The sequence below is a fragment of the Perca fluviatilis genome, chromosome 10 (assembly GCF_010015445.1).
Source record: "Perca fluviatilis chromosome 10, GENO_Pfluv_1.0, whole genome shotgun sequence".
In the NCBI taxonomy this organism is placed as follows: domain Eukaryota; kingdom Metazoa; phylum Chordata; class Actinopteri; order Perciformes; family Percidae; genus Perca; species Perca fluviatilis.
In genome coordinates, this window is record NC_053121.1 from 311,585 (window position 1) to 336,463 (window position 24,879).

Genomic DNA, 24,879 nt, shown 5'->3' on the forward strand with positions numbered 1-24,879 from the left:
TAAAAATAAATAAAAACAAAGTTTATTTAGTTTTTTTCTCCAGAGGGGTAACTCAGCCAATAAGGGTAAATGGGCTGTTACCCGGGCAACATTAGTCTGTACCTGTGCACATCCCTGCAAAGTTGGTTTTGGTCTTATTGGTTGACAGTAACAAAAATATAATCATGTGGTTTTTTTTGCTGTAAATGCAGTTGGGTTTTCCCCAATGTTTTTCTTCTTCTTTTTTCTGAGTCATTACGTGCTCGGATTTATTCATGTGTTTTGTCCAATGTTGTTGTCCTTGGCACCTCAAGGCCACCGTACAGTATTTCTCCCATATTTGAATGAACAAAAGCACAAAGCAACACTCAGCAAACAAAATAACATTCTTTATGTTTGAGTCATATCTTCCAGAGATACAAAAACATACATTTAGAAAACACATACAAGCAAAATGCACTGTAATAATCACAGAACATATTTTAGAAAAGGCACATGCTTTAATGTCACTAGATCTCTAAAAAAAACTTCATCTTTCCTACAATAAGTGCCATGTGGCTGGAACGTTGGAGTCAATGTGTTGGTCAAGAAACCAGACTGAGGAAATGTCAGTGAAGAACATAAAGCACCACTGAGAGACTACGTGTAGACATCATCAAAAACCATGTGTTCACTGCGTGTGTGTGTGTGTATGTGTGTGTGTGTGTCACCAGTCTTACAGCTTTATCAGTGTCTATGAGACTGATTGTCCTCACCACTAGCATCTTTTTAAAGAGGATCTGCATGCACATCTGTTTCTTTAGCGGTTGTGTTTTGTTCATCCTGAATGTCAGAATCTGTGTTTTGGGCGTCTGTGTGTCTTATGATGTCACCGGTGTAATTATCAGGTATTGGACTGGGCATGCCGTGATCAGTATCAAAGTCTTTCCCATCTGTTTGATTCTGGTATGTTTGTAACGTGTCAGTGGAGCTGCTGGAGTCTGAGATATCCTCCTTGGCTGTATCAAAGGACTCAGTAAGAATACTGTCACTGTACGACTGACTGGCAATGGTTTCTGTCTCAGACCCAAAGGCGTTCATAAAAGGGCCATCTGTATCAAGATTAATGTTGTGATCTTCTTTCCTGTTCACATCTCCAATATTAGTGTCGGCACATCTATCCTCTGTATCTCCATGGATTATACAAGTTCTTGGAATTGAGTTATCTTCGCATGTTTCATTTTCAGTTGTTCTCTTAACCAAACTTTCAGTAGGCCTATGTTCCATATCAGCATCAGAGTCCTCCTCCTTCTTTTGGCCAGGCTCTGTGTCTGCATCCTCCATGTTTTCCTCTCCAACAGCAGCGCCTTCCTGTCCAGCCAGAAGTCTCTTCAGACTCTGAGCTCTGTCTCTGTAAACTTGGCACAGCTGAGCATCGGGCATGTGGTTTCCGTGGATCTCAGCCAGCTTCATGTACACCACATACAGAGCCTCAGGGTTAGCTTGGTCCTCCACGGCCGCTGCCAGAGCTAACTGGAAGTAGCCCACTGCATCAAAAGAATCCTGGAGAGAGTGAACAGAGCAGAGGTCAGAACATATCTCATCTGAACTAAACATTCTAGCTTCATATTTGAAGGCTTGATTTTGATCAATGCCATTTACTGTGAAAAGGCCACCAGATACAGAAAAAAAGAAAATTAGCCTACAGTATTTTCTTTACATATTGTTTTGCAGGACAGGGAAAAGATCTGCAAACATTGAATTGCCAACCACTTCACCTTATAGCATATTGTGAAAATGTATGCATTTGTTTTTTTATAAAGAGATTTAGATTTTAGAAAACTGCTGTGTTTACACAAATAACCAACAACCTTCATTGTCAGAAAGTATTTTTTTAAAGTTTCTTTTATTTCATGTCTTTATTAGAGCATTACCGTTAAAGAGATGATAGGAAATGTATATTCCATATATTAAAAGACCTGTTAGTTAACCTTTAAGAAGTGCAGGTTTTAATCTTGTGTTTTTATTTTGGGTTACGGAGAAAAACCCAGAGATTGTGTCTTTAAAATGGAGATTTCAGCAAAATGTTAATTTCAAAACATGCTCTATATATTCTGTTTGCTTATACAAATGCAAACACAGAAATGCATTGGTCTCCTGTACCTTCAGTTTGTGTAGAGTGAGATTGCCCAGTCTGCAGTACACCTTGGTGTAGTAGCGAGCCTCCATGGGGTCCTGCAGGACGGGCGGACAGAGGGACAGGGACTTCAGGTAGTAGTTTTCTGCCATCTCATACTGCTGCAGGCTGTAGTAGACTGTAGCCAGCCGGTGGTAGGCTGTCCTCTCATTCAACTGCACAGCTGAAGAAAAACAACAAAGGTCTCTGTTAACAAAGTAGTTACCTAACAGTCATAAGGCACTGATTGTACTCCAGGCCACGCTTGTACTCTGTACCTGTTTTGCTGGCGATCTCAACAGCCAGGATTGCGTACTGCAGAGCCTCGTCCTGCTCTCCCTGCTTCATTAACAGCTCCGTCAATTTACTCAACAAACGGAACTCTGAATGGATATCCTTGATGCTCCGTGCAAATGGCAGACTGCCGTCCTGAAACCAAACATGAAAAATTCTGTTAAATGTTATCAGCTAGTGCCAAGAATTTAAAAATCATTTAATGGAATCAATGTACTAAAGTTTAGCATGGACAATGCAGCATCATGACATTGCAGCTGTATGTTGCTTACCCTGTAGAAAGGCAGTGAAGCCATGCGGTTCCTGAGGCCTTTAAAGTAGACGTCTCCTGCCTCCTCGTAGATGCTCATGACAAAGTGATGATCATTCATCCTCAGGGCTGTCTTCACTGCTGCCTGTTTATCACATTATGTTGTCAATCAATATTGATTGCATATCTACCATTAGAATGTGAGACTAAGCTATATGTAAGGATTGTCAGGGAAGTGTTATAAAATAAAGAAATAATGAAACTGAAACACTGGCAGCTGGTGATAAAGCCGCCATCTTTGCTGTGCATGAATGAGGAGTGCACACACTACATACAAGGAATTTGTGGAGTTTTGTGGAGGAACAAAGGGCAGAACAAGGAAAAGAAAAAAACAGTGGCTGAAAAATGTGCACCTCCCTCATGTAACCACTCCATCACACACACATGCCACATATTCCCTCCTCCTCACCTGCAGGTACATGTCAGCTAGCTCGTCCTCCTGGATGAGGTAATAGATGCGTCCCACCTGCAGCCACGTCTCTGACTCTTCCTCTCTCTTGCCCAAATCTATAGAAATCCTCAGGCTCTGCTTGGTGTAGTCCAGAGATTTACGAGATGATCTGCAACCCACAATCCAGAATTGTTGTAAAATGTTTTGGTCGAAACCAAAGATATTATGGCAAAGATGGATAGAGAATAAGAGGGAGCGGGAAAGGGAGGCAAAGCTCACCTTTCAGTGTTGAGTGAGAGGTAGACGCTGCTGAGGATTTCCAGATACTCTCCCTCCAGTCTCTTGTCCTTCAGCTCTCTGGATACAGACACACAGAGCTCGTAGTAGACGATACTCTGGCCATACAGCATCAAGTCAGCATACAGCCGACTCAGCACCTTGGCCACCACCATCTGACCTATGAGAGAATACAGCTGCTGCTGAGACTTAGTACACTGTGATATCTTTGTGATATTAAATAAGAAATATTAAGTCTGACCTTTACTGTACGTGGGCATGGCAAAAATTAACAATTTTAGTTTTTAAAGATATACAGTATTGGTATCGACATAGAAGTAAGAAAATATGATATATTTGGGATGGTTTTGCCATTACATAATTTGTCCACCGGGGGCACTGTAAAACGTCTCACTCTCAGAACATATATCTTATGTGTTGATGTTTAAAAAATTGAAAATAGGCAAATATATTTGTCTCTAAAAAAAATTTGATCTACATCAGCCTCAATAATGCAGCATTGGTCGTGCTCTAATTTAATCACATTAAAATGAGGAAAAATCTATACAGATATAGGAAATTGTGTCACTTTTAGCTCTCATGTTACCTTATAAATGATTTTATAATACTGTGCACACATTTAAAAAAAACATTTAAGGAAATGCCAAGAGTTGGATGAGAAGATTGACACCAGTCAATAAGGGTAATAAGGCCAACATGTCAAACTATTCTTTAATGTATTAACTTGTACTCACTGTGTAAATTTTTGGCATGTAGCGCAATAAGTAACCCCATTTCATAACACGCCCTGCTGTCCTGACTCTTCTTCCTGTCTTTGTAGCTCCGCCCCAGCCAAAGGTAGGCCTGAACGTGCTCCTCATCTGTGGGGCTTTCCCAGAGCTCCAGAAAAAGATGCAGGGATCTGGGGATACAATCACCATCCATTACAATAAATAACTCTTTGTAAACTCTTTCTAAATGTTAAGACTGATATCTCACCTGACCAGGAAGCGTTCTGCCACCAAAGATGCCCCCACATCCAGTGCCAGGCAGCCCAGATTGGCCAATGCCAGGGCCTGGTTCCTCTGGTGTCCACTTTCCCTGGAGATGACCAAGGCAGAGTGGAGATGCCAGCCTGCCTCTGGGATGCGGCCCTGCCGCCTCAGACACAAAGCCAAGAGGTTGTGGATCACTCCTCGCTGTGTGGGACTGTCTGTGCCCTGGAGAGATTACACGTGATATTCATGTAGAGGAAAACCTACATTTTAAACCAAGTTCTTCTACAAACATTGATACACATTTATTAAGATCCGAGATCTTTAGCAGGGGGTCCACAGAGTGGGTATTACTGTAGGGGCATCGCCAAATTTGTGTTGGAATTTTTTTTAAGTTTTTTTTTTTTTCAAAAACTGTCTGGAAATATGCATTAACATGAATCCAACATATTATCAGCAAAGATAAATCGGCCTATTTGTGGAAAAAAACTTTTAATTTACACAATATTGGCTTACTATAGGTAAGGTAGCCATCTACAGACACATGTAAGCATAATGATTAACCACACATGTTTAACATTAAAACATGATGTATAAATAATAAAGGAATATCCATTAATTTTCATCCATCCAGCCCAGTTTAATGCAACTAAATTTTATACAAAATATGTAGTAGAGGGTCCCTGCTCCGTCTCTCTTTTAGCTAAGAGGGTCATTGGCCTAAAAAACGTTGAAGACCGCTGATCTAGATGAATAGCAGTGCTTGCTGTACCTGGAGAGATGTGAGCAGTGGCTGTAGGACACTCTGGGCCCTCTCAGCCTGGCCCGTCAACACCAGCAGCCACCCGAGCAGCACAGAGGCCTCAAAGCCCTCCTCCTCAATGATGTGGCCTCCTGTCTCCACAGCTTGTTGAGCACAGTGCACTGCCTCATCCAGAGCACCATACTGCTGGTAGACTGTGGCCAAGCCCAGACACAGGTCCCTCTGGGTCTTCATGTCCTCCCCTTGCTTAGCTATAATCAGGGCCTGCTGAAGGTAAATCACAATCTGGGCAGGGAGCAGGGAGGTTCCTTCCTTCCAGCACGGGTTCAGGCGAACAGAGTTCCTGATAAACAACTCAATCCTCAGGAAAGCATCGTGGAGGGAGTGGTCTTGTCTTGAGTCTAGACTCAGAGAGGCCAGGGCTAAGTAAGGCATGTATTTACGATGATATAGCCAGCTCAAAAGCCAGTTGAGGTCCAAAGGAACTATGGGAAGTCCCTCGGCGGCAGAGAGCGTCCTTGAGAGAAACTGCAGTCGCTCAATGAAGGGAAGAGCGTCCTCAGTCTTCCTGAGGAGCAGGAAGAGGCTGGAGATGAGGTAACAGACGCGAGCCTCCAGGTGTTTGTCCCCCATCACCACCGATCTCCTCAGGAGCAGCTGCAGCAGTTCAACCTCGTCCGTGGAGGTGAAGGTGTGGCAGGGCAGACAGAGGAGCAGGGCAGCGGCCTTCTCCAGAGTCTGGGGCAGCTTGTCTGTCATACGCTGCTTCAGGTAGACAGCGGTGAGGTTTGTGAAGAGAGCGACGAGGAGCGGCGTGTCCGAGAAGCTGTCCACGCGGACACTGAGAGCCTCCTCATAGTACACACGGGCCTGAGGAGAGGAGGAAACATGTATCAATATTAAATATTATATGAATGATTATATTCTGTATGTTGTGGTGTCTTGTTATAGACTCACTTGCTTTTTATTGTCTTTTTAGGGAGGAATTAAGAATATTAACCTATCCACAACACACATTAATGCTAGAAATTAAGTACAAACCTGGGAGAACTTTAGCTTCCGGGCGCAGAGTCTTCCCAGGAGGAAGCATGCCCGTCGATGTGCCCAGTGCAAGCCCATCCTCTTGGCACACTCCCTGACACTCTCTAGGTGCCCTGGCAGCTCGTCCTCAGTCTTACCACTAAAGTTCACCCACAGGAAGGAATACTGCAGGTCGTACAGGGGCAGCAAGTCCTCCTGCAAGAAATAACAAACAAACTAATTACCGTATATACCCGAATATAAGACGATCCTGAATATAAGACGACCCCCCATTTTCCAGACTTATTTTTGGGAAAAAAAGAGATTTTTGTGGGAAAAAAATCTGGTTTTCAACAGAAAATAATTTTATTGGGAAATTCTAGTGATAATTCATTGGAAAAAAACATTTTAACACCATTCATTAAATATTTGGATTAATTTGTCATAAAATAAAGTGCACTCATGTTAATGAGTTCAGAAATGAATGAATGAGTGACAAAAATGAATAACCTTTTCACAAAAATGCAATAATTATGAAGGCCTATGTATGTAATTGTGGTACTGTGAATATATAGAAAATAACCATCTGCTTTTAATCAAACGCATCTGACATTAAAGTCTTGAAACAAACCAAACTGTGGGGTTGCAATAAGAACAGCAGTGCAATTGGGCCTTTATGCTGCACATTAAACTAGGCCAGAGATCCCCTGCCTCGCTATGCTCGCTCTCACTGTCATCACTATCATGATGCTCCACGAGCCCCTCCCACAGAATGTCATCCTCGCTCCCATCAAGGGCATTTGATATGCAGCATTTTTTAAATCCATGAATGATGCTCTCCTGGCTTATGGCATCCCATGCTTGGAGGATCCAAGTACAGAGCAGATGCACTGCTGGCTTCTGAAGTTTTCCAGTTGGCGTCAGTGAGTGATCGCCTGACAGGAGCCACTCAGTGTACCTCTTGCGCAGATTATCCTTGAATGGCTTGTTGACGACTACATCCAATACCTGTAGCTGGCTTGTCATCCCCCCCGGTATGATCACTAGATCGCCGTTCATTTTCCGCAACTGAGCTTTGACGGGCTCCGTCAAGTGTCCGCGGAATGCATCCAAGACGAGCATATTTCTCTTCTTATGAAGCGCACCGCGGCGCCTGCCCCACACTACCTTGAGCCAGTCCACTACCAGGTCAGCGTCCATCCAGCCCTTTTCCTGGGCACGTACGATAATGCCAGCTGGCATTGTCTCCTTCGGCATAGTCTTGCGTTTCAAAATCACATACGGGGGAAGTTTGGTCCCATCAGCGAGACACGCCAACATTACAGTGATTCGGTTTTTTTCATTTCCAGTAGATGGCACAATAACTGATTTGTCCCCTTTCTTGGCAACAGTGACAGATGTTGGCATGTCAAAAAACACTGGTGTTTGGTCAGCATTCCCTATCTGATCCAGGGGGTATGAGTGAGTTTTCCTCAGTTTAAGCACATATCGCTGAAAAGACAGCAACTTCTCCTCGAAGTCAGAGGGCAGGCGCTGGGCCAGACTCGTTCTACGACGCAGTGTCAGCCCTTTGCGCCGCATCATTCGTGTACACCAACCAGTGCTAGCTTTGAATTCATTTGTCGGTATGTTCAGCTCCTTGGCTAACTCCAGAGCCCTCAGCCGAATGATTCCTCTTGTGATTGGCATCGCATCCCGACGTTTTTCTATCACATATTCATAGATTCTGTCATCAAGTTCTGCAAACTTGCCACTTTGAGGTCCACGGAAAGTTTTCCTTTGGCTGTTGGTATTTTTTAGTCGTTCTTTTTGTGCTCGCCACCTCCGAACGTTGCATTCTGTGACTCCAAATTTTTTGGCAGCTTTGCAATTATTAGATGATTCCGCCTCATTCACGACCATAAGTTTATAGTTGGCGTCATAACTTTTCGAACGTGTTGGTTTATTTGACCAACTTTTGAAGCGCTTTTCTCAAGATAATCTCTTGACCTCTCCATGGCGGCACTTTATTGTTTATTTAATTCATAACACTGTCACTACCGGTAATTAGATAGCCTTTCGTGTTGGCGCCCTCTACTGTTTCCCCTGCTTTCTACCTTTCCCCCCGTGATTTTGTCTATATCGCGAATATAAGACGACCCCCCATTTTTCAGCCTATTTTTAGGACAAAAACCTCGTCTTATATTCGGGTATATACGGTAAGAAGAGTCTCTTGAGAGGACACACAGGCAAATAAGGAAAATATTGCCAAATCAATTTACATATAATAACCAAATGCTTTAAGTGATCAGAATTGTGTCATAATACAGTAAAGGCATGACAAAGATCTGTCTTTTCATTTATGGTGGCGATAGAGTACTGTCAGTAAAAACCCAGCTTAAAGTGCTGGTTGGGAGTAATTTCACCCTAGGGCCCTTTGCACCATGACCTCGAGCCAAACACCCCCCCAGAAGCTTTTTTCACCTGGGTCTAACATTGGGAGAGTTAGCGTGATCAGCTGAATAGCTTAGTGCAGGCGCTGCTGGATCCACGTTTGTAAGTTACCCCACTAATAATGCCCGAAATGATACCAAACGTCTACACTAGTACAAATAGGTTATGCTCTCATAAAACGATGGATTGGAAAGTTTGTAAGTACACCAGGAGTTTATGTAAATAACACTTGCCTGTTGGCTTCTGCTCTCTGCTGCTGCTGCTGCTACCGGGCAGTAAGACGAGTGCTTAGGGCCGTCTACAAATTACTACACCGAAAAGAGATACAACAAAAATAATAATTAATTTAATGATTAAATAAGGTAATGTCTCCAAACTTACCTCAATTTTAACTTGTCTCTTGTTAGTTGTATTACAGCACTTTAAAAAAATAAGTTGAATTAATAAATATTTTTGTTGTATCTCTTTTCGGTGTTGTAATTTGTAGACGTCCCTAAGGATTCGTCTCACTGCCCGGTAGCAGTAGCAGCAGAGAGCAGAAGCCAACCGGCAAGTGTTATTTACATAAATTTCTGGTGTACTTACAAACCTTCCGATCCATCATTTTACGAATGCATAACCTATTTGTACTAGTGTAGAAGTTTGGTATCATTTCGGGCATTATTAGTGGGGTCATTTATGAGATACAAACGTGGATCCATTAGCGCCTGCACTAAGCTATTCAGCTGATAACACTAACTCGTCCAGTGTTAGACCCAGGTGAAAAAAGCTTCTGGGGGGATGTTTGGCTCGAGGTCATGGTGCAAAGGACCCTAGGGAGAAACTACCCCGAACCATCACTTTAATTAATCAATCATATGACCAACTGACCACATGATATGTGTTAAACTCTAGTTGACCTAGGGAGCTTTTTTTGATGAATGAAAAGAGAAGTTTCAAGCCAATGAAAATAAAAATAAGAATCAAATAAAATGATGGTGGTGCTAGGGGAAACTGTTGTATACATTGATATATGATTGACTGATATTATGTGTCACGATTCTCCAAATCAATGATCGATTAGACTTTCGATTTTAAGGTCACGATTCAATTCAATTTTTTATTTAAACATTTTGGGACGGCAATGCCACCATAAGAGTCACTAGATGGCAGAAGGGTACTTTACAACTACAACAACAGTATGAGTTTCTCAGAGCTTACAAGGTGCAACTGAATGCCCCATACAGTCCCTGTCGGAGTTGTTTGTTTACATTACCCACTCATGGGGAAGGCAAAATGTTGCCACAGTGGTGACTTTAGGGAAGCAGGAGGATTTTCCGGTTCTGTTGTTTCTCTGTCATCTCCGATTCCAGCAGTGGCCATGGTGTCTGGAAAAGTGCAGCTGCAGGCTACTGGTAAGCTGCATGCTACCTGCAGCTAAGCTACGCTATGTCTGTCGTTTTTTTCTTCGGACGTACGCAAGTGGGGAGAGAAAAAATAAACTACTGGGGGACTCGCCGTTCCTGGAGGATGCTTTTGATTTCGATATATATATATACAGTATATATATTTACTTCTGACTAATATTATCATGCAATCAAATGATAAAGCAATGCATAGAAACTGGTCGCTTCTTGTTTGTGCATCTCTGCCATCACGTTTAGATTTTTTCAAAGACCTGACAATATGAACCTACATTTCTTGACATCTTAAGGTAGCACTTTTCATAAAAACAAAAACAAAAAAACTATTTCTTCTATTAGCTGCCATGGACATAAAATAGAAAACAAGAAAAAAAACTACAATCTGTTGCCTTGCTTCTTTGCTTGGCCCTGTAATAAATAAATCAGTGAATAAACTGGGACTCTGCAGACCTGGAAGTGTTCATGGTTGAGCAGGGTCAGTGTGGGATCACTGAACTCGGAGTCCTCCCCCTCCCAGCTGTTCTCCTCCAAGAAGAGAGGTGGGTCTTCCTGGAACTCGTCCAGTTCTCTGAATGTGTCATCCAGAGTGAAGGAAAGGCGCTCTCCCTCGCGTGGCAGAGGATTATGGGACTGATAGAGGGACAGACGAGGGGAGGAGTAAGACAGAGAGGCTCGAGGAGAGGAGTGGTACGGGGGTGTCCCTCCACTTTTCTCTGACATGATGCTCTGACGGGCGCTTGCAGGAATCTTATGATCTGGGAAGAGGATGGATACAGAGAGTGGATTAACACATTCAAGCTGTTTTAGTGAATAAAGTTTATAAGCAGCTGATTTCCTCAATTAAGTGTAAAGCATTACCATGTTTTGGACGATTTCTGATGTACATGAAGTCAGTCTCATCCAGTCTGTCTGGAAACACACGAGGTAAATCAATTAAAGAGTCAATTTTCCAGTTGGGGATAAAGATGGAAACATTGTTCTTCCCAGAATGAATCACTAACAATACCAATATTTAGGAAACTAACAGGAGCTGCACATCAAACCAAACATGACCTATATTTCAGCCATGGCTCAGTGGCACAACCCCTCCCTTTCCTCCACCCGACGATTTGATCAGCCAGGCGCTTTCTTTACCTAGCCTGTACACAGAGCTGATGTCAGATGAGAAGAGTCTTTCCAGCAGGCCGCTGTCACTTGGCTCAGAGCTACACAGGTTAACCTGAGCCAGGCTGGCTCTCTCCTCCTCAGTCAGAAAGACCAACTGTCTGTCTCTGCGAGGGAAACAAGGGCAGCATTATCACTTCTGCTGCTGTCTCCGTGGCGCCCTCACCCCGTCCAGACTGCAGATACACTAAATAGGATTTCATAAAACATCAGCACAAGACTATAAACAAGAGGCAACTAGTGACGCACAACATCATCAGACAAGTATGTTCAAACCAAGCCATGCATAATACAACTGGAAAAGTTAACTTTCTTACAGGGGTACGGTGTCCAGAGGTTTGACATGGGCCTTGTGTACGAAACCATTGTGCCCTGTGGAAGTGTGTTTTCCTATGAACATGTCAAGGCCTCGGACTAGCTGACCCTGGATCTCCACAATGTCCCCTTGACTCAGCAGAAGCTCATCGGGGCCCACTGGACTGTAGTCGACCACTGCTACACAGGAACCCATCACTGAGGGGTTTGATGAGGACAACCACACACAAATAAGAGAGTTTACGAGGTCAATATATAATAACATTGTCTGATCATGAATATGATTATACTGTATATCTTTATACTTTTTATGTATTTTTTAAAATCCTGACAAAGAATTGACAGGATATAATACAATAAAGTGCACACAGGTTGGAGCTAGAACTATATGCATTACCATATTAGTATTGATCCGCTGTGGCTGTACATTACTGTGAGTTCCGGTAAATAGGAAGTCTTTGTATAACAGTAAAATAGCTGACTTCACAAACACAAGAAGTAGTTATGCTACACTACACATTCAAACAATTTATTTCTGGATTTTTGCGGTGAGGAACCTCTACTTGATCTCATACAAATCCAAAAATTGAACTATGCTAACCTCAACACATTATGTACCATCTGACTGCATGCAGACACATGAAAGGTGTCCATGAGTGTGTCTGACTTTGGATAAGTAGTGAAATGACTTCAAACAACAACAATCACTACTACAACCACCACTGGCCACTTAGGGGCAACAAAGACAACATTTACATTTTATCTCCTTTATGGCAAATGTTTTCCCAAATAGTGGCCTATTCACACAGCAGACATTTAGCAAAATTAGCATTCATTTGGAGTCATGTTTGTGTCCAACTGATACATTTAAATACAATATTGACTTCCAGTTTAGCTCTGATTTGGTCTCCAGAAACTCCACAGGGAAATATCTGGCCACTATAGTCACTAACGTTGTCTGTCTGCTGTTTGTTGCTGAGCAGGTAGTGTACCGTGTTTTAAAAAAACCTTTTTCATTAGAAACAGCTGTGTCCGAAAACAACACTTTGAGAGCTGCTTTCAGTCAATTAATCTCAGCTTGCCAGGTTCAGATCAGTGGAAGAGTTGGTTTTGAATATCTGAGCCTGAGTTCAGTATACAACGCTGTACAGTTTTATGTGTGAACATATTTTATATGCTGAATGTTTTTACCAATAGCATGTTCAAACGGTTCCTTTTCTGCTGGCGAACATCCAACATTGCCTGGGTACTTCCTCAGGAACCACCTGACCACACAGGAAGTATAGTTTAGCTCATGTGCACACATGTCGGCCATCTGTATTGCTGCTCTGCTCATTCAGCTAAAAGTCTTGACAAGAGAACATGTTAATCATACTGTTGCCTGCAGGGTAAGTCGAGGGATTTGAGGAACACAGAGTGACTCACTGATAGAAGGGGTAAGGCAGCGGTTGCATGGCGTTGACTGGCACCAGGCCATGGTTTCCTGTGGAGAGCAGGGTGCCCTCCCACATATCGTCCTGCCCTGTGTCCCTCACCATCAGCAAGTCATTCTTTTTGAATGACAGCTGTTCTTCGTTGTCCTCATCCTGCTCACTTCTTGTGAATAGCGCCTTTGCAAAGAAGGATCCTGCAAAGAGATTGGTTCATTAGTATCAATCTCTAAAGAAAACCACACACAAACATATACAGACAATACAAATCTGTGTTTTCATGTTGATAAAAGTCACCACACTTAAGTAAAGAATCAGCAGAAGTGCTACAGCATGTGCACCCTCATTCTTTCACTGGGTGAATGATGGATGTTTTATATCCTCGCCCTATTAAGTTAATGTAATTCTTATGACTATTTGCCAGCACTGCAGTTTTATTATACATTCCCGTGAATGTTCAGGAGAAAGTAGGGACGTCTGCGTAGACCAGGCCGAAGGAAATCAATATGCATACTTGCAGGGAAGTAGTATAATGGTTATGCTTTAGCAGAACACTTATTTTATAATGCTTCAAAAAAAATTGAGCTAATTGCTAAAATTCACTGTTGTCCAATGGGGTCATAATTCTGACTTGTAATTAGAAGTCTATTATACTTTAGACATTGACTGTACACAGTGAGGCACATAAGGTCTTCTAACTGTATGGCAATAAAGCATTGCTATAATTTATCCAAAGTCATGTGTGACAGTATAATCCTTAGACATTCATAGTGTTAATTGGGGTCAATGAAAATGGATTTATAGCAATGGGATCAAATGGCAGCTAAAGTTAGTTACTATAAAATTACAGTGACTAGAGTCAAGATACTTCTGACTATACATTTTTTCAAATATTCTGAGAAATTTCACAGGAAAGAAAGTCATGGTAGCCAAAGGGCAATCAATACTGTTCAGTTTAGAGTCTGGAGTCAGTTTTGGCTAACAGATTCATGAACTAGATTTCATTCCTCATTTTTCACTCTCTTAACTTTTGTGTTACAGTAATAAGTGCTCATAAAAGGCTCACTGAGCTTCCATAAAATGACACAGCACAACCTGACTTACCCTCCTGGAGTAACAGTCCCAGATAAAGGGTGGCCAAATGTTCCTCGTCCACAGTTACATTGATCTGCAGGTCACTGAGCAGCTCTGGGTCCAGCCAGAAGGACTGATCACACAGGAAGTTCTCCAAGCAGCGAGCAACATAACCTGGGGCAGAGCACGTGCAACTCAGATATAAATATTACTAATACTCCTTATGCTAATATCACTAACCAACAAAAACTTGGTATACAACTATAATGATAAGAATAAAAATAGGAAAATAAATGTATAAACAGGAAAAATGGTAAAGCAAAGAGCCATTTATGTGTTTGTGATGCACCTGAAATCTGGGTTTCAAGTTCTATGTTTTTCTCTACAACATTACATTTTCAAAGATTTGAAATAAATCATCCTTAGGTAGTTTTTTAACACTCAACACCTTAACCAGTCTGCCTATTTAGGCCTGTGTGGGTGTGGTTTGTTGAGATTTGAGTGACCTGGCAACATAACCAAACAACCCCACAACTGTCATCAGGTTCTGATTTAAATGTTGTTAAATCCTGATTGGTTCCAAAGGTACATGACATGTTCCAACCTTATACAAACGTACTTCAAACCAGTGAGAAGAGCACAAACAAAACACAAATACCGAAAAATCTCTCATGGGAAATAAGCAAAACAGTTTTTAAAGCTATAGTGCGTAGATTCTGTCTCCCCCATGAGGAATTCTAAGTAATGCCAACAAAACTGTCAGCGCGTCCACGTGATACAAGCCTTGCGAGTCCGCACATCACCCCCACCCGGACAACACAATCTTGTGAACATAGCCCTACTGAGAAATCCAGAGAGAGTTGTGTGGAGCTGATAGTCTTAATTAGCTTTGTAGCAACTCATTTGGTAATGGCTTGAATGTAACGGACGTTCATTAATATCAAAAAGTTACACACTATACCTTTAACTTTGGAAGAAAGTATGTGTTCATGTAGGCCTGTGAGATATGACATGGTCGTAGTTACTTACCTAATGCTAGGTAAGTTGAAAACTTCCAGATTTCCTCCACAGTCTTGAATGTGAGTACGAAGCTATCCTTCTCAGCGTGGACAGACACCAGACGTGCAGACAAGTCCTGCAGAAACAAAGTGTCATGTTTCAATAACAGAACAACCATCCATTTCCATTAAGTGCACGACACATATACATATCATATTGCAATATATGGATTCTTATCATAATGCACCTTAGTCTTTGTTATGATATCAGACAGTAATGTTACAATAATACCTTTGTAATCTGCATTGTCAGGTCTGACTGTCACTCACTTTAAAGAGCTGGATGACATCCTGGCTGTTGCTCTCCACCACCCGCAGTCGGGTGCGCAGTGCCTCCTGTAGGGCCCGGTCAGGATCCACGCTGGAGCGCCTCCGCCCGGTGAACAGCAGCACAATTTCTAGACAAAAGACAAGAAGAGCGCTGTGATCAATCACTCTTTTATTATCTCTTCAAATTGTTTCTTCTCACGTGTCAAACTCAAGGCCTGTGGCCCAAATCCGGCCCCTGGCAAATTTTGATCCGGGCCGCATATCAATTTAGCTTCACAGTAAATGTTGGCCCACCTAGTTGTGCACCAGACCAAAAAAGACGGGAATTTTTTTTTTAATTATGCAACACTCAAAGCAAAATTCGGAAGATTTGCCGACTGATAGTGGGAAATAATTTCTTCTGCCTATTATTTTATGTTATTTATGATGACAGTTATCATTTTAGATATCTTGTTGACATACTGTATGTGCAAGTGAGTTTAGACTGTAATGAGAGAGGATGACAGCTGGACGTGTGTACACTACTAGTGTGAGACAGAGGCCACTATTATTTCAAGTTCATCTGTTCATCTTTGACCTCTGACTACAGTAAGATAGCTGAGACGGATGCCATTGTGGCTGTGTCAGCTAAAAGTGTTTCCATCATATTAGTACAAAGTTGTTATGGTCAAGTGATGTCTGATGCCTACTACTATAAAGCCCTTCTAGGGACAGGCATTAGACAATAGCTATAAATGCTGTGATGTATGACAAATGTCTATGCCGTAGCATTATGTCCCTAGTCAAATAAACATGAAAAAAATGGTGTTGTATTCTGTGTGTTTCCAACCATACATGAGTCCTTTGTATCTGTTCAGAGAGAGAGAAACAATGGTGTGGTTCCAGCACTCTCTCTACCAGTATACTGAGTCAACTGTCCTTAGAAGAGCATGAGTCCGTCTCATCTGTCGTCTGATCATGCCTCTCATCATCATGACCATTTTATGGTCTATATTTTATGTAATTCCTACACAACCAGTGATTTTGTATATTAAGACCTGTGAAACACATTGTTGTGAGTTGGCTATGTGATAGCCTGCTGTTAAAAATTTGATAATTGTTTTGCTTGATTTGCTTAATTCTATGATGGCTAAGGAACTGTTTTGCTGAGTTTTTTTATGGCTTTATGTGGACCAAACAGTAAGTAAGGCTGTATGATAATGTGACTATTATTTGCCACTGTTCATCACACCCCCAACCGGCCCCGTCAGACACCGCCTACCAAGAGTCTGGGTCTGCCGAGGTTTCTTCCTAAAAGGGAGTTTTTCCTCGCCACTGTTGCAATAGCCACTGCTAATGCTTGCTCTTGAGGGAATTACTGTAGGCTAATTGTTGGGGTTTTGGAATTTATACTGTGGTCTAGACCTACTCTATCTGTAAAGTGTCTCGAGATAACTCTTGTTATGATTTGATACTATAAATAAAATTGAATTGAATTAAGAGACATGCAATAATACAGTCAAAAATATATTTTACTTTTTCCATTAAATAAAAGCATGTCAATAAACTATGCATCGCTCTTGATGTGATTCTCATTTTCCAGTGTGGCCCTTAGTGAAATTGAGTTTGACACCGAATCTGGTGGAATAATGTGGACTACAAACAAATCCAATCAAAATAGAACTTAGAATGAAAAAATAGCTTAGAGAACGAGAGAGAGGATTTATGATCCATTGTCTAGTGAAATTAAAGGAATGAATTCATAAATAATGTGTTTGTAATCCTTTTGCTAATTCATCACACTTCATCGCAAAGTTGCTGTATTTTTCTTTTTGTAGTCACTGAGTAAAACGGAAAGAATCTAGAGAGAGACAAAACTTTCAAGAGTTCATTAAAGATTTTCTACAAGAGCTCATATTTCAGCGAGATGTTCTGTGAGTATGCTAGTCCCCGGAGGAATAACAAAGCTATTAGGCCTCTTACTGGACTCTCAGTGTGGCTATTTAAATCCATTTAAGAAGAACCTAGAGGAATGTGAAGGATGGAACTGCTGAGTGAGTAAGAACATTAGTAGGGAAATGTGCCTTATCAGTATTCATAAATATAATGCATGGGAAATGCTTCTATAACTAGCTTACACTGGCTAATGTAAAAGCTAGTTTTTCATTAGAAACATACAACAAGTCAGGTAATGGACTCGGGCGAAAAGCATTATTAAATGTACCTGAGGAGAATTTCTCTCCCAGTGTGACAGTACTTCCTCTGAGGAAGGCCTCTCTTTTCTTCCAGTAGCTGTCAGGCTCCACCCCTCCTTCACCTGACTCCACCACCGGACCGTCCTCCTCCTCAACAACACCTGAAAGAGGAGATAAAGTCACGAGAAAAGCTGCTGGATCAAGTTTAAATTATCATCTTTTGTGATTCAATGCCTAAAGTAGAACATAAATGACTTTTCTTGATGCACCCTTTGTTAGAAAACTCAATCCAGTGTTGGTTAAGCCAGTGTTTCCTAAACAGCATATAGTATTTAGGGTTTCTCTATGATAAATACAGGTGTGTAGTATGTAGAACCAATTTTATCAAAAGGGACATCAGAAGGGTTGTTCAAAGTAAGCTGCAATTACAGTACCAACTATTACAGTTCCAAACTGTAATGGAGATTTAAAAGAAAATGTTACATGTATTCAGTATAGTACAGGTTGAACATATGATTTAGATTTAGAACAGTGGTTCCTAACCCAAGTGCAAATTGTCAGAATGTTTCTTTTATAGGTATTTGTGTAGCACCTTTTACACACAACACCAATTCAAAGTGCTTCACATTATGCATTTAAAAAAAAGAAGAAAAAAATATGAAGATGGTTCATGATGAGTATTTAAGATTCAGTCAAAGGCAGAGCAGAACATAAATGGTTTTAACCTGGATTTCACGGTGGTCAAAGTTGGTGCCAGTCTAATATCCTGTGGAAGATTGTTCCAGTTCTGTGGTGCACAATAACTAAATGCTGCTTCTCCATGTTTAGGCTGTACTCTGGGAATGAGCTGAGAGGCCGAGAGGGTTCATACAGTAAGACAGTCAGAGAGGAGTCGTGGTCGTAAGCCACACAACTAAACTGTCAGTGTATTCATACTACAGTAAGTCTCAGCCATTTATGCCTTACTTAAAGCAAACTATTTAACCATTTATCCATAGTTTTTAGCATTTGCACTATTCATCCATTACTTTTAGCTCTCTATTTAAGCTATTTATCCATTAACTTTTAGCTAACTGTAAAGTAGCCTACCCGTGGGTGGAAATTATTGACTAAGTATTTATCTCAACACATTAACAGGATCTTAAAAGTTGCAAAACCTATAAATATCAGCCTGATGGATGTGTATAATAGCTGGGTTTTGCAGTAAAGTGGTGACGGGCTTCCCCTGGTTTGTTCCATTGTGCAGGGAGGATGTCCCAAACACTTCCTCAGTTTGTGACCACACAGAAAGCAGCACAGCTCAAATACGTTTTGTGGTGTTGTTTGAGCTCCAAAGTAATAGAGGACTCTATAATAATGTGATTTCAGGTTGATTAAGATGTTCGGTTCAGAATATAGTCTACCTTGAGTCATGATGTCATTTCCTGAGAAGTGTTCATTTGCTCCCCCGAGAGCATATGGTGGTTCCCTCCAAAGAGCATCCAGCTCAGCAGGAGAGATGTCTGTAAATATGGAAACAAATCAGTTCATGAACATAAATGTAAAAAAAAACATTTAGCCCTATTTCTTCCATTTTAATTAAATAATGTAATTATCAAATACTTCCAAAGTTTTTAATACAGTTCAAATATCATATAAATTCATTTAAAGGAATAGTTTTTTCTTTAGAGTAATACACATTCATTTTCCTGCCAAGAGTTAGATAAGAAGATTGATGCTACTCTCACATTTGTGAAGCTGGAGTCAGTAGTGGGTTGTCTTAGCTTAGCTTAGCATAAAGACCGGAAACTAGCTCTGTCCGAAAAACAATAAAAAATAAAAAAAGGCTGACAAATGAACACGTTATACTATAAAAACCAAAGTGTAAAAACAACAATTTGCCATTTTCCTGGTTTTCTTGGCTGGGAGCAACCAGCGGAGATTCGGTGAAGTTACTGCTCCTGGCCAAGAAGGAGTCCGGCAAACGAGGAGACGTAAAACAGTGATTTGAATTTTTATACTTTGGTTTTGTATGGATTAAACAAACAAGATAAAACATGTCAATTAGTGGGCTTTAGAGGTGCTTGTATGACTTGTCAATGCCAAGATCAAGCCATTGGTTAGTGTGAGGAGTTCTCAGGGTTTGGGGGGACTACAATGACGTTGAACACACACAGGGCTGGCACAGACACACAGCTGCACTGACATCAGAAAATAAACTTCCAGGTTCCTCCACTTCTATGTCAGCATGGTCACATATTTTCAGACACACAGTCACACACCATTTAAAATATAAAAAGAACATACTGTTAACCGCCAGTTAACAACAGAAAGTAATCATTTTGATTAAAATGCCACTTTTCTTTATTTTCCACATGCTTTGTCAGTGCAAAAACACAGCAGAACAGTATTATCTTGATGCAGAGCATTCACAACAAGACAATGGGGCGCACAACTTAGCAACACAATGCAACATGACATTAGGCCGAAGAGGACAACAGCCTATTCTTTCCCATCCTACAACACAGAGCACAGTTAGCACCAACAGGATTGCTTGAGTCAACACAAGCACAGTCATGCTGCTACAATACAGAAACATACCATGCCCTTTTTACCTTCTTGGCTAAGTGTGTTACCCATGTTGTGTATTAGAGCTATGCTCCTGTCTATGTGAATGTAGCGGTCCGTCTCATGGCATGTACCGTACATGTACAGTAGTAGCGCAGAGAGCGGGCTGGGACAGACCTGTGAAGGAGGAGAGGCAGACTTTGATGAAGGGTCCACAGCAGGAGGAGTTGAGCAGCGGTCTGCAGCAACAAGACGCCATCTGGCCCAAGAGCCGGCAGCTCCCAGAGATCAATGCCATCCCATCAGTTCCCCCAGCCTCTTTAACAACAACTCTCTTCCTCTCTGTTGGACAAGCCCCTTTCCCTTCCTATTTCTGTATTGCCTTTCCTGTTCTGTTCACTCTGTCTTTCCACCAGTTAGTGTTTACTGGATGTGTCTCTTCTGTCCCACTTCAAGTCTTATCTGTTCTTCTCCTCTATCTGTCTGAGTCTGCTTCTTTTTGTAATCCCTCTGCCTCTTGCTGTCTCCATCTCCCTCCTCCCACCAGCCTCCCTCTCTCTCTTCAGTAGCTGCCCAGTCAGTCAGTGAATGCACAAAGCACTCTCTGCGATTGGTATGAGTGTGTGGGGGGTAGACAGGCCTCAGTGAGAGTTTCCCTGTGTGTTCGTTATGTGTGCCAGTGAAAATATGCACAGAATGTGTGTCACAAAGACAATATGTGTGTTTTGTGTGTGTGTGTGTGTGTGTGTGTGTGTGTGTGTGTTGCTGGGAGAATGTATTGCTGAGTAGCGCGTATTGCTGGGTAGCGCTTATTGCTGGGTAGCGCGAGCTGTAGTTCCAATGAGACAAGCCGCTGTAAGGCAATGCCACACAGGGACAGGCTGCAAGGTCACAGCGAGGGGAGGGGGGGTTGCCATAGTGGCATAGATCGAAGATCAGGTTATCCACATCACACGGTTTAACACAACCCTGCTCTCTGCCATCAGATGGGTAGCAGACAGATGAGATGAAGTGAGCGCACCAGGACAGCATCAACCTACACTGTAAGGTCACCATGGAGAAGAGGATGGAGATCCAGGATGGAGATTGGATGGTGACGGAGTCCATAAAGGTTTTGATGGTTAATGGGTTCATTATGATTTAAAGAGTGATGTGTATACAACAAAATGTGCTGTAATGGGAAGAAGAATTATTGAGCTTAAGTCTACCTTTACCATATGAGAAGGTAGAAGCCTTCGATGCAGCAAAGCTTCCCTTTAAGATTGTACATTTCTAAAACTGATTATGTTCTCTACAGCAGAGTGTAGACAAGGCCCTCTAGTTTGATGGAGGTAAACCGGCCTAAGTAGTCAGTATTGCTCCGGCACAATGTGCTCACTCAGGCGGTAAGGAAATGCCCTGATCGTGCCCGATTTTAAATCTGTGTCGGGTGTGGTGTTTCTGATCTGGGTGTGTCATAATGATATGTACAACAACATGTAGCAGCCAACTGGAAAGCAAATCTCTTCCTCTTTATTTAGAGAAGCTCCCAATAGAATGTGAAGAATGAGTTGAAAGAAAAATCTGCAATTAATACAAGAGGATAGATACTATATCAATCAAACTGTTCTAACGATGTTGTAGCAACAAGAGAAATTATATAATATAGGATAAAGAAAAAAATGAGCTGACTAACATCACAAGATATAAATACATTTCCAAATAACTGAAAGTTTACTGTAACACAGTGCCCGTAATGCAGAAATGTTTAGAATATAATAATTAAAAAAGAATTCATTAGAATAGGTAATACAACATTAGCTTAGCTTATATTGTCAAAACTGTATCCATATCTGTATAGGCACAGTATCGGCATATTATTGGGCTTGAAATAATTAATTTAAGGGAAAATGTTTGTTTTGAAATATTACAGTACTTTTTAAATTGCATATTTCTTACCCATAACGCTTGCATCTGACACACAAACTGAACCAGTGTGTTTAAAAAAAACTGCATTGTTCTTGTTGCATTGTTCTTGCTGTATTAAAGAACACATCTCCCTGGCAAACTGAATTTCAAGCTTTATTGATTTACGTGTAAAAGGAAATGGAATTTGCATGAATAAGCCACTTCAGACATGAACTACTGTAGATTTGAAAGTAGAGGAGACACTTTTTATTAGGCTGATGTCTGACTAACTCTGTATGGTCAGCTAAATATCACTGATGGGAACAACCTTCATAGGGTACTTCAGGATTTAGCCTTGTTCTTCCATACATTTGGAAAGCTTGTGAAAATCCAATTAAAGAAAGATTGTCAAAATTGAAGAAGTAGAGGCAGATATTTTGTGAACTGTAGGCCCCTTATGTGAGTTACAACCCCAAAACCCTGGATACTGAATACCCATAATGCAACTTGATAGCATTGTTCATGAGATCCTCCATGCCTAATAAATTCCCACATCTTTAAAACTCCAACGCTACCATTCTCAAACTGGACACCAAACAAGAGATTGTTCATTTTTGGGAGAATGTGACTTTTTTCATGCTTACCCAAGATCGGAAAAAAGTTTCTATAGAAATTGATGGCTGTTGATGTGGTGATGGAAACAATTTAGTACAGAGGGAGAGATGCTCTATGCATGATGCATTATGTGACTTCTGTCATTGCATTTAATCACTGCTGGCGGAAAACAAATGCATAAAGTTTATTCCTTCTTTGTGCTCTGATCGTTCCATTTATTTAAACATACTGGAGACAAAGAAGCTGATATATTCTTCTCTGAGCCCAGTCATCTTGTCTATGTGGCAGCTGAATGGTCATGATTGAATCTGCGCGTGTGTATCTTGTGAGGCAGAAAGCTGTAAACAGGCTAAAGGCGTGTCAGGGCATATCCTGACACTCTTTACACTCCCCTGCTTATTTCTCACAGTGCAACAGATTCTGTCTAATCTAATAAACACAGAGTGCTCAAGGCCGATATGTGCGGTCACATGCTAGGCCTTTGTTTGCACCAAATGCTGCACAAGGGGCACCAGTTGTCTCTGGTGACATCCACTTCAAAACATACAGAGATTGTCTGTAAAACAATGTGATGTTGGTGATGCTGCCTACATTACAAGTCTCAATACCCTCTTTACTTAACACCTGTTAAACTAGCTATTGTTTCCTGTCAGCTGGAAGGTTATAATCCTTCCTCCTCTGAACGACTGCACACTGTGGACAGCATTACTAAAGCCTCAAATAAGCAATATGTTAAGCCACAAACACAGTAGGCACTGCCTGTAATGGCTGGAGTTGACAATTCCAATCACTATATACCATAAACAACCTTACAGTCTCCATGCAGTCTGAAACCACAGGAGAAAAAAAAAAGCTAGCCTACAATTGTGACACTCGGCAGTCCACGACAATAGCATTCAACCTAATGAGAAACATACTGTATGGTGTTAGCAGTGCACGGCTGTGTTAAAAAGCATGACAAGCAGGGGTTGTTTGAGGTCTGTGTGACCCTGTATGTGTACATTCAGGGTTTGTAGATTTGGAAAATGTGGTACAAGAGTTAGCGGGGAGTAATATGAGACAGGGAATAAGGACTCTAAGTTTAGACTAACCCCCTGTTTGCTCACTCACATGCCTGTGTGTCTAGGACAGAGCTCCCTGCAGGGAGATTCCCACACTGTTGCATAGCGGCATTTGTACAACACTGAAACAAACATTGTGAAAGTATAATAGTATGATTAATAGAATGAAGACATAACAAGACTTTAGTTGGTCATGTACAGTTTAAGTATTTTTTTCTGCTCTTTAGCCACTAGTGAAAAATTTAAGGAATTGCAATCACTACATGACAGCTTCACTGTCCATTGTATACCCTTACTGACAGCAACTTCATGGTTATGTGACTAAGTACAAAGTGCAGCAGTGTTAAAGCTGCTAAATAGAAGAAAGTGTATGACACAGTAAGACTTAGAGAGCAGTCAGGCATATTGAAAGTTAAAAAAACAACTCTTACCTCTGTGTTGCTGCCAGTTCTCCCCTCTCAATTCATTCCTCATGTGCGTGGCAGAATGAGTGTGTATCTATGTAAGTTTGTGTATGTGTATGTGTATGTATGTGTGTGTGTGTGTGTGTGTGTGTGTGTGTGTGTGTGTGTGTGTGTGTGTGTGTGTGTGTGTGTGTGTGTGTGTGTAGTGTGGGTGGTTGGGTGGTTTCACCATTTAACTGGTGAATTGCATCTCATGACAGCTGCCGAAACCGCTGTCATTCTCCGCTGTCAACCCAAAAGCACAGGAGAGCAGAAACAGAAAAACAGAAAGTAAGAGTGTGTAAGTCACTGAGAGTTTGTGAGCATGTGTGTGTTTCTGTGTGTGTGTGTGTGTGTGTGTGTGTGTGTGTGTGCCTTTGAGCGCTACAGAGGCTATCCCAGTTGAATTGTCACTGACTGAGGAAGTTTTGCTGTTAACTCCTCCCCTGATTTTTTTGGGACAAGGGCACAACCTCCCCCTTTTCTCTCTCTGCTTTTCTCACTCGCCCCCTATCCCCATTCACACACACACACACACACACGCACACACACACATACACATACACACACATACACACACACACCACACACACATACACACACTCTTCCTCTTTCAAGTCAAAATTTTTAAAGTCTAAAAGGAGACTTAACTAGTGAAAAGAGCTCAGGTTATAATTGTATTTAAATCTATTTTAAAAGCTATTAAGAGTTAACCCTGGATTTTAGATGACACCACTTACCATTTAGAGTCAGTCTATTTCCCCATTCTACAACACCAGTCACACCAGTTTGTAATGAGGCACAAACAATCAGCTGGTCTGT

General features: G+C 41.5%; 1 protein-coding gene across 6 annotated transcripts; it reads right to left on the minus strand.

The window, feature by feature from the left end:
- Nucleotides 1–347: 347 nt before the first annotated feature.
- Nucleotides 348–24,458, minus strand: sh3tc2 (SH3 domain and tetratricopeptide repeats 2). 6 transcript variants are annotated; one of them, XM_039812960.1, is made up of 23 exons: nucleotides 24,046–24,458; nucleotides 20,099–20,228; nucleotides 18,908–19,006; nucleotides 17,534–17,665; nucleotides 15,331–15,458; nucleotides 15,032–15,137; nucleotides 14,033–14,176; nucleotides 12,924–13,125; nucleotides 12,690–12,763; nucleotides 11,501–11,696; nucleotides 11,154–11,290; nucleotides 10,878–10,928; nucleotides 10,470–10,774; nucleotides 6,205–6,399; nucleotides 5,173–6,033; nucleotides 4,405–4,625; nucleotides 4,161–4,327; nucleotides 3,409–3,586; nucleotides 3,148–3,298; nucleotides 2,701–2,823; nucleotides 2,413–2,563; nucleotides 2,122–2,318; nucleotides 348–1,521 (listed from the first exon to the last, which is right to left on the minus strand). In XM_039812960.1, the coding sequence occupies exons 2-23, from the start codon at nucleotides 20,190–20,192 to the stop codon at nucleotides 748–750; spliced, it is 4,686 nt and encodes a 1,561-aa protein (XP_039668894.1). In that variant the 5' UTR covers nucleotides 20,193–20,228; nucleotides 24,046–24,458; the 3' UTR covers nucleotides 348–747. The 6 variants fall into 6 exon arrangements, with proteins under 6 accessions (XP_039668894.1, XP_039668895.1, XP_039668896.1 ...); XM_039812961.1 differs by lacking the exon at nucleotides 20,099–20,228 and adding an exon at nucleotides 23,664–23,736; XM_039812962.1 differs by lacking the exon at nucleotides 20,099–20,228 and having other exon boundaries at nucleotides 24,046–24,457.
- Nucleotides 24,459–24,879: the final 421 nt, after the last annotated feature.

What these genes read in the sequence shown, in the direction of transcription:
- sh3tc2 (XM_039812958.1), bottom strand. Translation starts at nt 20,349, where the DNA reads ATGGCATTGATCTCTGGGAGCTGCCGGCTCTTGGGCCAGATGGCGTCT. An exon ending in AAATGACATCATGACTCAAG is followed by an intron (nt 17,666 to 18,907) that starts GTAGACTATATT and finishes CTCCTCTTTCAG; the next exon opens with GTGTTGTTGAGGAGGAGGAC. An exon ending in ACATGCCAAAAATTTACACA is followed by an intron (nt 3,587 to 4,160) that starts GTGAGTACAAGT and finishes ATTCTCTCATAG; the next exon opens with GTCAGATGGTGGTGGCCAAG.